This window comes from Phalacrocorax carbo, chromosome 4 (assembly GCF_963921805.1).
Source record: "Phalacrocorax carbo chromosome 4, bPhaCar2.1, whole genome shotgun sequence".
NCBI lineage: Eukaryota > Metazoa > Chordata > Aves > Suliformes > Phalacrocoracidae > Phalacrocorax > Phalacrocorax carbo.
Genome location: NC_087516.1, coordinates 9426847 through 9440221, shown reverse-complemented (window position 1 = coordinate 9440221; position 13375 = coordinate 9426847). Strand labels below are relative to the sequence as shown.

The 13375-nt window shown below is 39.9% G+C and overlaps 1 protein-coding gene across 2 annotated transcripts in view; it reads left to right on the top strand.

The window, feature by feature from the left end:
• Window positions 1-12800, top strand: part of LETM1 (leucine zipper and EF-hand containing transmembrane protein 1) — a 33996-nt gene extending 21196 nt beyond the window's left edge. The window contains exons 11-14 of one of the 2 annotated variants that reach the window (XM_064448967.1): window positions 4446-4580; window positions 5151-5341; window positions 7317-7473; window positions 8865-12800. In XM_064448967.1, the coding sequence (XP_064305037.1) occupies window positions 4446-4580; window positions 5151-5341; window positions 7317-7473; window positions 8865-9014 (633 nt within the window). In that variant the 3' untranslated portion in view covers window positions 9015-12800. The remainder of the gene's footprint in view (window positions 1-4445; window positions 4581-5150; window positions 5342-7316; window positions 7474-8864) is intronic. The other variant, XM_064448968.1, reaches the window with a different exon arrangement.
• The last annotated feature ends 575 nt before the right edge of the window (window positions 12801-13375 follow it).

Sequence of the window (13375 nt, the reverse complement as noted above, 5' to 3'; positions counted from 1 at the left end):
TGTTTCTGTGGATGGGCCCCCCCAACCTCTCTGTGCAACCTCTTCCAGTGTTTCACCACCCTCATTGTAAAAAATTTTTTTTGTTGTATCCAGTCTAAATCTATGCTTCTTTAGTTGAAAACCATACTCCTTGTCATGTCACAAAAGGCCTTGCTAAACAGGGTGCTCCCATCCTTCCTATAGTCCCCCTTTAAGCTCTGAAAGGCCGCAATAAGATCTCCCCGTAGGCTTCTCTTCTCCAGGCTGAACAACCCCAACTCTCTCAGCCTGTCCTCCTAGGACAGGTGCTCCATCCCTCAGATCATTTCTGTGCCCTCCTCTGGACCTGCTCCAACAGGTCCATGTCCTTCCTGTGCTGAGGGCTCCAGAGCTGGACACAGCGCGGCATGTGGGGTCTCACCAGAGGGGAGTAGAGGGGCAGAATCACCTCCCTCGACCTGCTGGCCACGCGCTTTTGATGCTGCCCAGGATATGGTTAGCTTTCTGGGCTGCAAGTGCACATTGTTGGCTCGTGTCCAGCTTTTCGTCCACCATGGTGGAAGGCTGTTATGGACCACCCATCCAGGATGAAGAGGCAGATGAAACATTCTGTAAGCAGCTGGGAGAAGTCTCACAATTGCTAGCCCTTTTCCTCACCTTACCAGACATCTACTGGAAATACAGTCCAGTGTGTGGAAGATAACTTCCTGCCACAGCTGGTGAGTGAGCCAGCTAGGGAAGGCGTCCCGATGGACCTGTTGTTTGCAAACAGAGGAGGACTGGCGGGAGATGTGATGGTTGGAGGCTGTCTCGGGCACAGCGATCATTAAATGATAGAGTTTGATTCTTGGAGAAGTGAGGAAGGGGGTCAACAGAACTGCTGCCTTGGACTTCTAGAGGGCAGGCTTTGGCCTGTTCCGCAGCCTGGCTGACAGAGCCCCTTGGTGGGCAGTCCTGAATGGCAAAGGAGTCCAGGAAGGCTGGGCATTCCTGAAGAAGGAAATAGTAAAGCCGCAGGAGCAGGCTGTGCCCATGTGCCGAAAGACGAGCCAGTGGAGAAGATGACCAGCCTGGCCGAACAGAGAGCTTTGGCTGGATCTCAGGCAAAAAAGGAGGCTTTATGAGCTTTGGAAGAAGGGGCAGGCAACCCAGGAGGACTGCAAGGGTGCCATGAGGTTATGCTGGAAGAAAATCAGAAGGGCTAAATCCCAACTAGAACTTAACCTGGCTACTGCCATAAAAGACAATAAAAAATGTTTCTGTGAAGACTTCATCAACAAAAGGAGGGCTGAGGGGAACCTCCATCCTTTATAGGATGCAGGGGGAAACATAGTGACAAAGGGTGAGGAAAAGGCTGAGGTACTTAATGCCTTCTTTGCCTCAGTCTTTAATAGTCAGGCCAGTTTTTCTTAGGGTACCCAGCGCCCTGGGCTGGAAGGCAGAGATGGGAGCAGAATGAACACCCCATAATCCGAGGGGAAATGGTTAGTGACCTGCTACAGCACTTAGACACACACAAGTGTATGGGGCCAGATGGGCTCCACGCAAGGGTATTGAGGGAGCTGGCAGCAGTGCTCACCAAGCCACTTTCAATCTTGGATCAGCAGCCCTGGCTAACCAGGGAGGATGGGGGTGGTTGCAGGAAAAAGCTGGCAGGATGGCTGGGCCCAAATAGTTGTGGTGAATGGAATTAAATCAGGTTGGCAGCCGGTCATGAGTGGTGTTCACCGGGGCTCAGTGTTGGGGCCAGTTTTGTTTAATATCTTTATCAGTGATGTGGATGAGGGGATTGAGTGCACCCTCAGTAAGTTTACAGAGGACACCAACTTGGGTGGGAGTGTTGATCTACTTGAGGGTAGGAAGGCTCTGCAGAGGGACCTGGACAGGCTGGATCGATGGGCCAAGGCCATTTGTATGAGGTTCAACAAGGCCAAGTGCTGGGTCCTGCACTTGGGTCACAACAACCCCATGCAACGCTACAGGCTTGGGGAGGAGTGGCTGGAGAGCTGCCGGGAGGAAAAGGCCCTGGGGGGGTTGGCTGACAGCCGGCTGAACATGAGCCAGCGGTGTGCCCAGGTGGCCAAGAAGGCCAACAGCATCCTGGCTTGTATCAGGAATAGTGTGGCCAGCAGGAGCAGGGCAGTGATCGTGTCTCTGTACTTGGCACTGGTGAGGCAGCACCTTGAATACTGTGTTCAGTTTTGGGCCCCTCACTACAAGAAGGACATGGAGGTGCTGGAGTGTGTCCAGAGAAGGGCAGCGAACTCTGTGAAGGGTCTAGAGCACAGCCAGTCTTCTGAGGAGGGGCTGAGGGATCTGGTGTTGTTTAGCCTGGGGAAGAGGAGGCTGAGGGGAGACCTTATCGCTCTCTACAACCACCTGAGAAGAGTCATAGCGAGGTGGGTGTTGGTCTCTCTTCTTCCAAGTAACAAGTGATACGATGACAGGAAACAGCCCCAAGTTGTATCAGGGGAGGTTTAGATTGGATATTAGGAACAATTTCTTTCATGAAAGTGTTATCAGTCATTGGAACAGGCTGCCCAGTGGTGTATTTGAATCACCATCCCAGGAGGTATTTGCAAGACATGTAGACATGATGCTTCAGAACATGGTTTAGTGGTGGACTTGGCAGTGCTAGGGTAATGGTTGGACTTGATGATCCTAAAGGTATTTTCCAACCTAAATGATTCTATGGTTCTATAGAAGACCATCTTGTTGCCCTTCACATCCTTTATCAGATTTAACTCCAGGTAGGCTTTGGCTTTCCTGAACTCATCCATGCATGCTGGTACAGTGTCTCTTTATTCTTCCTGGGTCACCTGTCCCTGCTTGCACCTTTTGTATGCTTCCTTTCCACATTTCAGTTGTACCTTGAGTTTTATTTGTAGCTGAGCATTTTATTTTTGTCTGTGAAGTTTGATGCAGGATTTTTCTCAGTCCCAGCGTTACTTTGCAGAATAACAATGTTAAGTTAAAATGGATGTTTTAAGTAGAAAAATATTTTCCATATTCCTGGACAGCATCATTACCTACCTGCTGTTATTATAACATTGTTTACTTTAGAATGCTGCCAGGAAGGTCTTAATAGTAATTAAAAAAAGGAAGTAATCCACAATGAAAGCGTACATTGTTGTGTGATGAGTTAGCTGACTCTGACTGCGTAGCTGGGTGCATGATAGTGCAGCCATGAGGAATGTCGTGGGAGGGAGGCAAGTAGGGCTGGGGTGATCTTGTTTGGAAGTGGCAAGGATGTGTGATGTTGCTACGGCAGCATAAGCTAAGCATCTGGCATAGCATTTTCATTGCTGCCTGCCACGCCACCAGTGACGTGAGAATGTATGATACTGGGCCACAAGTAGGACTTTGTCAACAGCCCTAAATGATAAGAGAAAACAAGAAGTAAAGTTAGCATGGCATTTCTTAGCCAAGGTTACAGTGTGGCCTGCCCCTAAAGATACTTCCAGATATTTTGAACACTGTGGAATACATTCGTGCCTCTTGGAGGATGTAAGACTGACAGCTTCTTGAAGATTACTGATTTTATTTGAGGCAGGGGAATTGGTTTTCAAACTGAAAGTTGCTTGCTTTTTTTTTTTCTAAGGTGAACTATAGATATTAAAATCAGAAGCGAGGTTGGTGCCTAGATACTAACAGTACACTGAAACCTTTTCTGAGTTGATGAAAGGGCTGGATGCTTAGTTTGTGAACTGTTCTGTAGTTGTTTTTTGGATGTGTATCATCCTTCTGCTCTGTGTTTCTGGCATCCTTTTTGCACGTGTCTTTCTGTACTCTCCTTATGTGGCTGTTCAGAGTTTAGCCATTCAGAATAAAAGCTGGTGTCTGGGTAAGACTGATTTGCTAACTGTAGCTGGTATTATGGGGTGTTAGCATTTTTAATGAATCATCTTGAAGTCTTATTTAAGTGTTCATTTGGGGGTAAGATTCTTAGTCTCAGCTTTTCAAGAGACAGGTATACTTCACAAACTATGGATGTTCATCCTCATTCTCACAAAGGTAGCTGAAAATAACTTTGCTGCAGGTCAACTTCCCGAACTTTGCAGATTGATATTTTTATTTTATTTTATATCTTTCCTTTACATAGTGAATCATTTCTCAGTTGTTTGGATTTTTCACCCAGCAAAGAAGGAAGGAAAACATCCTTAAATGAGACAATTAGGTACAGAGTTTTAAATAGCCAAAACCCACATAATGAATCATATTAGCTGAACATACTACTGGTGCACTTAAAAAATACATACCATAGGAAACTAATTGCCTTAGTATTTAAGATCTTTGCTTTAGCCTCAAAATACAGATCTTTCTGTTGGCCTCAAATGGCTGTGATAATATTGACTCCGAATATGAAAAAAGAATCTTGAGTCTGTCTTTTCTGGTAGAAGACCCAAAAACTTTGAGGATAATCACAAATGTGTCTTTTGCTAATTTATATATATTTTCTGTTACAGGGTGAGGAAATCACTAAGGAGGAGATTGACATGCTGAGTGATGCTTGCACCAAGCTGCAGGAACAGAAGAAATCTCTAACGAAGGAAAAGGAGGAGCTCGAGGAATTGAAGGGCGATATCCAGGAGTACAATGAGGTGAGGAATTGGGCATGAAAGTTCTTTGTTTTTTATTTCTGTTCACATTTAGTTTTAGCATGAATTATCCACACATTTTAAGATTATCATGCTTGGATATCTATTAGCCTGTAGTTGGTAGCTGAGTGAACTTTGTATGGCACAATACAGAGCCTCATTTGTATAACGTGTTTAAAGCCCAGTTAAAATCATTGGAGTAATGTTCCCACCAGATGAGAATCCTGTCCCTGCTCTTATTCCCAGGGTGTCTAGACTAACAGGTGCTGACTAACTGCTGTATGCTACAGTTCGTTCTTATCAAGCACAGATGACAGTATTACAGATACTTCAAGTTAAGTAAAATTAATCTTATCCAATCTTACGAAAGATGTGGAAAATAACATTTAAGGGGTGAATAAAAAAGGCAGCAATGTTAGAATTTGTCATAATTCCAGTTTGGCTTTTTATGTCTATACATCTGCATTCCATTCACAAATGGCTCCTGTCTTGAAATGCTAGTCAAAGTCAGTAGCGTCTGTTGTTGAGAATTCACACCGACAATAGCTTTTCTCTCACAATCGTTTCTTTTAGGATTTGCAAGAGATAAAAGAGCTCTCTAAAACTGGCCAGGAAGAGGTAGTGGAAGAGTCAAAGGCAAGCAAGAGATTGACCAAGAGGGTGAACCGAATGATTGGTCAGATAGACAAAATTATTAATGAATTAGAGACAAGTCAAAAGACAGTGGATGTAAAGCTGGATGGTGGTGATAGACCTCCTGCTGGGTAAGTGATTTGAGGGTACTGAATGTGTCGCTGACTCCTTGTCTTCAGTCTTGCTTTTGTTTTGATGTGTGACTAGAAAAGAATTAGCAAAGAAGTTGTTCAGAACATTAAGATAATTTAATTTAAAAATAAAATTAATAAAATTGTGCTGTAGATCTTCTGTCTTCTAAGGTATGTTAAATATGATTGAAATGAGGAAGGAAAAAAGCAGATATAATTTCCCAGATGTTAGTCCTGAGGGGGTTCTGAAAGTCAAAGTGTCAGTTAGTTTCTTAGCATCTTGTTCACACCTGTAGCGCTAATGGTGATGATACAGGTGAAATCATGCCTTTAGCCATGCTCCTCATGCAGTAGGTTTGCCCTGTGTCATTGATAGAAAAGGTGTGCAACAGCATGGTAAGCGTATTCATGTTTGTTTGTCCTTCAGTAGTGAAGGTGTCAGTGGGGAAAAAAATTGCAATAAAGTGTATTCTGTCTCTGGACAGAAATGGGGGACTGGTCTAATGGAAGTAAGGAGATAATTTTATGTGGTCCCTTTCTGAAAATTTGCTTCACTTCAACTTTAACACACTTGCAGATTTTCAAAGAAGGGTCTTGCCTGATAGTTTCATTACAAAATTCATTTATCAACACTTATCCAGGCCTTAATGTTACTGGAGAGTCATTCAGGCAATCTTATGTTGAACGGTCACACGTTGCATATTACAGGCACTGAAATACCCAAAACCTGTGACTGTAATTCCCGCAGTTTGTGATTATGAATGCAGTGTTAATATAGTTTATGCTCGCACCATTTTGTGTGATTCATTAAGAGAGCTTCCCAGCTCCCATAGAGCATAACCTAAACACAAAAAAGGATACTGCTTTTGTTGCCCAGTCCCCAGGGCAAACAGTCATTTGTTTCAAATTTTGTGTAATAAGATCAAGGCGGCCACATGAATGGCACTATAGAGTTGTTGTTGTTGATCAAAACCACCTAAATTTGTAAGTTAAAAATACAACATAGAATCTGCTTGTACTGAATGTAATGGGTGGTTTGTGGATAATTTTACAGGTGATTGTGGATGACTGAAAATTATTAGACTAAATATTGCCTAGTTGTCCAAGGCTTGTTTTTTAACCTTCAAGTTGGTGCAGTCATTACCAAGCCATCAAGAGTCATAGAAATGCTACAAGTCCAGAACGTTTAGTGGCAGCTTGAGAAATGCTTCTTGAATAGAAGTCAGTCTGTGCCCAGAGATTAGGGCCAGGTATGGAGCTGGGACTACAGTGATAAAGCCCTTCTGTTTAATATTTGTTGGGTTCACTGTCTCCTGCATTTCAGCTTGACCTGTGCTGGAAGATGGTTCTTCAAACTAACAGAACTACATAGGCAAGCAGAGGCTTTAGGTTGCAAAAGACAAACAGCTTTAGCTTCATGAGATCAGTGAGCAGGCAGTGGACACGTTTGAAACCTGCTATTCACGATGTCAAGTTTAGTCTTCTACAAAGTCTGTTTCTTGATATGAGCAAATGAAGCCTATTTTAATGAAACAGCTAAATTGCTAAAGTGATTAGTTCTCAGCTTTTGTTTTCCTGTGACTTTCATTAATTTTTGTGTAGGCCAGCCTCTCTAAATCTGAAAGGATGACAGGTGAAGAGCACTGCCTCTTTGGTAAATGGGATGAGGTGGGCAAAGGGCAATTAGATACACAGTGTGGGAAGCACAGAAACTGTGCTAAACTTTACTTCAGATGCTACTGAATACCTGTATTTGTGTAGTAAAGCATGTGGAAACCAAAAGCATGAGATTCGATGGTAAGAAAAAGATTAATTTGAAATCTGCTTGCTGATCAGTAACTCATCTTTGCCTTTTTTTCTGATCAGGATTATAAATAAATAGTTAATGTTTTTACAAATTACCAGTAGTGTAGTGACTTTCAGTACTGCCTTTTGTCAACTTTACTCCTTTGGAGTAACTGCTTGCCATGTACAGATTGTGCTTCGTCTTCAGGGAGAATCTCATCAGTATTGCTGAGCTAATTAATGCGATGAAACAAATCCAGAAGATTCCAGAGGAGAAGCTAACGAGGATTGCAGAGGCACTAGATGAAAACAAGGATGGCAAAATTGATATAGATAATGTTGTTAAGGTAAGTCTGTGGGCCCCTTGAAGAAAATAAGGCTAGCCATCTTTCAAACATTGGACTTGTTTTGACTATTGCAGTCTTTTGCAAGAGTCTTTACCAAAACTCTCACAGGCATCAAGTAATGTATTTTAAATAGATCTTACCATACATATTAGCATCTTCAGAATTTATGTAGCTATTTTTTGAGAAAAAAACCCAGAATCTTTATCCAGTGACTGTTACCCACATTACCTTTAAAGCTGTAGGTTTTCCTGTGTCAGGTTCTATAAAATATGGTCGTTTTGTTGTGCCACTTATAAATGGGGGGGAAGATGGGAAGGAGCAGTAGAATAACTTTAGGAATACCACTATTAGCCAAATTCTTGACATTATACAAATGGATAATACTTTATGTTAACAGAAGATAATAGCTTCTCTTGCCTACTTGTTATACCTTAGATGTTTCATTGAGATCTGTATTTCCTGTGCTTGAAAGACACCAGACCATCAGTTGTCCTTTAGGCCCCTTGTAAATGACCCGTGTTCTTTGCCCGATTTGTCCCGTTTTCTCATTTTGCAGAACATCTTAGGTTCTCCCTGCATTTCTCCTTCATTTTCATGTTTCCGTTTTACTTGGTAAATTTAGAGATGTCCCGAAGCTTACTTCTTTGCAAGTAATTTTCCTTCTCAATACAGAAATAGTGCTTAAACTATGGTCAACTGGAAAATACAGTATCAGCCTTTTGAAACACATTTTTCCTCTCTAGTGAAGCTGTCCCAGTGGTGATTATCTTCCCTGTTGCTCTAAACAGCCGTTGTACATTTAGCAGCACAAGCAAAATGTACTTCTGAATTCTGCATATAATGCAGAATAATTCTAGGAACTTGAGGAGCTATGCCAAGAATACATTTGTCCAAAAAGCTACATGAAGGAATTTGGAATCACCTGCTAAATTGTTTTTTCATTTTGCTTTCTGAAATGCCTACCCCCCTCTACTTCTAAGTTTTTGTAGATTTGTGCCTATTTAGTACAGTAGGTCTCTTTGATGAAATTAAGCCTATAAAATAAGTATTGTCTTAAACACTATTTCAGCAGGTAATGAATCTGAGCTTTTCATTGGAACAGATATAATAAATGCGTCTGTTTTAATAATGCTTCAAAATGTGAGTCTTTGTGTGTTGAGATCAAAAGTTCTAGGTCATTTGCTTTACATTTTAGCTTTTTTTTAATACTCTGGTCATGTTTGAGGCCCTGGTTGTGGTTTGAATTTGTGTTTTGTGTAAGAAAAACTCTTGTTTTTTGTGAGCATGAGAGAACGGATTACTTCTTTTTTCTTAACAAAACTTAAGATATGAAAACGCCTCGATAATGTAAAAACTCCATGCTGTCTCAATTTCATTTTATGTTCATGTAGGTAGTAGAATTGATTGACAAGGAAGATATTGATATTGGCACCAGTCAGGTTGCTGAGATCATGGCACTGCTTCAGAAAGAAGAAAAACTGGAAGAAAAAGAGAAAGCAAAGGAAAAACATGATAAAGAAGCTGCAGAAGCGAAAAATTAAGCTTCAGAATCTGAAGCTACTCCCAGTTGTAACCAAAATCTTGTATATCTTTGTGTCTAATGGCTACATATTACTTGGCTTTGTGATAATGGGAAGTGTTTTGAGCTGATTCTAGTAGAAAATTGTAGATATGTTTTCTGACATATGGAATGAAATTTCCGTTCATCAAAGTGATTTACTGCCATTCCATACAGACGAAAACAAAGTATGCTTCTCTAGCAGTGCTCCTGCCCACAAAATCATGTATTTGCACTCGTTGTGGTACAGTGATCCATTAAACTTGCAAGTTTCCTGCAAAAATTAAGTGTATTTATGGAAAAATGTTTCTCATTTATTTTCTTTCATCATTACATGGGGCCCAACCTTGCTCTGCTTCTACCTTTTAGCTTTTTCAGAATTTAATACAAACTCTCCCTTCTGTCACAGTATTATGTATTTTGTAACCTGTAAGTGAAGATTCTGTAGCTTCTGTAGTAGCTCTTTCAATTGAGTTTTATTTAAGCTAAATGTCACTAAGCTGTTGCCTCACTGACAGAGAATGTGGTATTCTAATCACTTTTATGAATTAATGATTTATTTTTTTTCTGGTGAAGGGAAAATGAGATTTATTTTTCCCTAGAATGGAAACTTCCCATGAAGTTTGCTTCTTATGGGTGCCTTAAATTTCTTAAGTCTAGGGAGTAGAGGATGTCGCTTCTACTCAAAATTCCATGAATTACTAAAGCATTGGAATCACAGGAGCCTTTAAAATAGTTTCAGAATACAATCTGTCACACAGTAAAGTGAGCTAAAGTGTTTGTCTAAATAGCAAAACGAAAATAATCATAAGGGGAAAATGCCAGTTGTGATCTCTTTCGCATATTTTCTTAAAATGCAGTTATCTTTGCATGTTCGTTGTTTTGCACCTGATAATTATTTACAACATAAGTAGTTCCCTTACCTCTCAATTTTCATCTCAGGTATAAAGTCACTAACCAGGTATAGTCAAAGTACATAAATACTTTCATCTCATGGCCTCGCTTACTGTGCAATCAACAAGTCACATCTGGTATTGCCAGTGCTTGGATTACATCATTGGCTTTCTAATTAATTGCTTATAGTTACTGTCTTTAACTGTGTGATTACATACTGACAGTAGGTCAAGGTTTATTCATTAATTTCTTTCCTTAGTAGTAAATTTTTAAGTTTAAAATACCAACTCTAGGATGTTCCATAATTCCTGGTAGCCTAAATTTTCCACTCTAAGATCTGTTATGAAACACACATAGTGTGACTTGAACCATCAGGGTTGTGTTTTGTTTTGTTTTTGTTTTGTTTTGTTTTTCAAATTTTATTTTAATTTTGCACCCACTATTGTAAAATACATTAACATTCTTGATTTTCGTGTACACTATAGAGAGCACATCTTACAATGGCACTGTGCACAGTGATATTGAGGTGGGCAGTTAGTACTTAATGCTTTTAGCCATAGTTGCATATTTTCATAGAAAATGTTGACTCCCAGGTGTATTTCAGCATAATTCCATGTTCAGTGTTTATCTAGATTGGCTAAATTATTTGTAAAAACTTATTTGAAGTTAGTGGAACAAAAAAAAGTTTTGACAGTCTCATGGCTTGCATGATGGACCATTGTATTCGGTTGCTTCCAAAGCAAGGTGTACAGTACAACTAATTCTAGAAAAAGGGTCGGTGTTTAGTTCAAGTATTGAGTTCATATTCTGTACAGTTAGCAAAGAAAGCTGCTTACAGTCAGTAAGAGCCTCCTGAGAATTACTGTAATTGTATCTGAAGTGTAAAATTGCTGTGACAAAGCTGAAATTTCAGATCAGTAGGACCTTAGTAGTTAATGTGCCCCTGAACAAGGGGACTGTTCTCCTCCTTGTAAATCGAGATTAACTTGGAGATTTCAGCATGAAAGTCAGTTTGAAGATTTTGAAGATTGGACTTCACTAGGTGCTTTTTTAGGCCAAAACTTATATTAGATGAAAATGCAAAAGTAAACCTAATTCCACAAAAATAGTTTAAAGACTAATTTTACATTGCATCTTTTACAATTGGAATTAACGGGCTTTGAAGTATGCTAAATTTTGCAGTTGCGTATCTTCAATTCAAAAACAATGTGTAACAATCTTACTTGACATTCCTGAAACATGATAAAGATACTCCAAAATTATCTGCTACTTTTCATGAAATATTGAAAACCTAAGAATTTTATGCATTTGAATGCATGAAAGTTTAAAACAGGGAAGTAGCAGAAAAAGCTGTTTTCAAAGATTTATTGATTAAAGTTTTACAGAGCTTTAACTGTCATTACAGTAAATTATCTCATTTTACTATTTGGAGTTTAAGACACTGCTGCTGTTCTTTTTTGGTGTTTACTGTTCACTTAAATTTTCTGTGGATTATATAAGAAAGGAGCCAAAAATAGCTGATTTTTTTTTTTAATGAATTTCCTGATTAAGATAATTGTGATACATTTATTGAACATTTTTAACTTTTGGACTTGTTTGAAATTTGGCGTATTGTGAAATTTTAACAGGTTACATAAAATACATTTAAATGTCAATCACAAACGTCAGCTTTCCCTAAAGCGTTTAAAGGACATATGCATCAACCATAGTGAAGTATTTTCACGGGGAATATTTTCCTTCTGATATTGAAAGTAAGCAAACCCATGGGACAACACGTGTTTTGCAAGCTTAAAAAGGTTAGGAAGCCCTCGGTGAGTCCCATTTAGCCGGTCTTGAACCTTCCTGAGCAGCTCTGTCCAGGCGATGCAGGCGACGCCAGCAAACCCGTGGCTTGAGGACTAGCTGCAGACAACGTGCTCTGTTGTCTTTCGTGTTGACCAAAAGAGGCAGAAGCCGCTGTACTTTCAGGGAAAGGTTGAGTTTGGGGTGTACAGTAGCTGGTCAGAACTTATTCCTGAATGAATATTTAATCAGGAGATGTAAATATTTGTTTAAATAATTAAAGGATGTGTGAGATTTTGGTGACCTTGTGACTTACACAGGCAAAGCCTCTAAGCTCAGAGTTAGGTAATTAGTAAGAACGTTGTTGGGATTGTTTCAGATTCAAGTAAGATCAGATTTTGATTATAAACTATTCAGGGGAAATAATGTCAAACATATTAAAAGCTTTTAAAAAATCAATTTAGCAACAGTGACGAGAAGTGAAGTAGGATGTCATTTCTTTTTCCCCTTCAAAAAAGCAGGTTTGTAGGGCCTATTTTATTGAAAAAGTTCTTTCCATTTCATATTAGCTCAAAAGACGGTTTTTGCTGAGATTTTCGTCACTGGCTGTGTGCCGTGAGAGGAGATCTGCCTGCAAGTTAAGTACCAGAAAGCTAATTTAAAAGGTAGTTTGTCAGCGGGACTGCATGCAGGTAGAGAGTATTCTCTTCACAGGGTAGTACCTTACGCTTCACTGGGGGAAGAAGATCTTTTATACAGCTCCAAAATACTTCTTGTAACTTTCTATCTCCATACCTTGCTAATCATTTAAACTTTAGCTACTTCAGCATGTATTTAAATACTTTTAAATTGTTTATATCAGTTATTTGGTGTATTTAATTAAAAGAATAATTCCATATTTTGTTCTTCGTGTGTAATCCAGGTTTTGCTTTTCAGTTGAAGAATTTCAGCCTGTGTGATAAATTTAAGTTGAAATCATTTGTCTGTGCTCTGAGCGTACTGGTCCTGTGTTTGCCATAATGCAGTATAAAATTTTTAAGTTAAATTGAGCTTGTGTCCTTTGTTTAGTTATAATAAATGTATCATTTTGAAACCCAGTCTCTCCATTAGTTTTTGGGTTGCTTTTGCTTATTTGGTGTTAATGTACTTGCTGTTCAGATGAGATGCCAGTCGCAGAGCTGGACAGTGATGAGCTGAGTATTAGAATTGAAACGTTTGAGGTAGGAGGCGGCAAGTGAAGGACAAATCTTCAAACTGGGGGGTGGTGGAATGTGGGGGTGTGTGAATTCTTGCAGAAATTCTCTTGACAAATGTGGACTGCGTCCCCGGTGTAGTGAATTGTGCTGAACCACTCTTCCTAACTATTTTATTTTAGGTGTGAAAGTGGGGAGCAGCGCACTCCTTACTGTAAGGAACTAATGGAAAGGTTGAGATCTACTCCAAATAGAAATAAGTCTCTTTAGGAAGGATCAGTGTTTGGTCTTTGTCTAAGTTGGGGGCAAAAACACACCTGAAATGGTTCCAGAGATTGATTATTTTATACCATGCTGTGCCTCTCGCTCCTGATTTTGCAAAATTATATGTATTCCTCTGTAATGCTAATATTTGTCACAGAGTTCATCTCAGCGTACAGACTTCTAAGTCTTGGGCATATCCAACAATATGCTT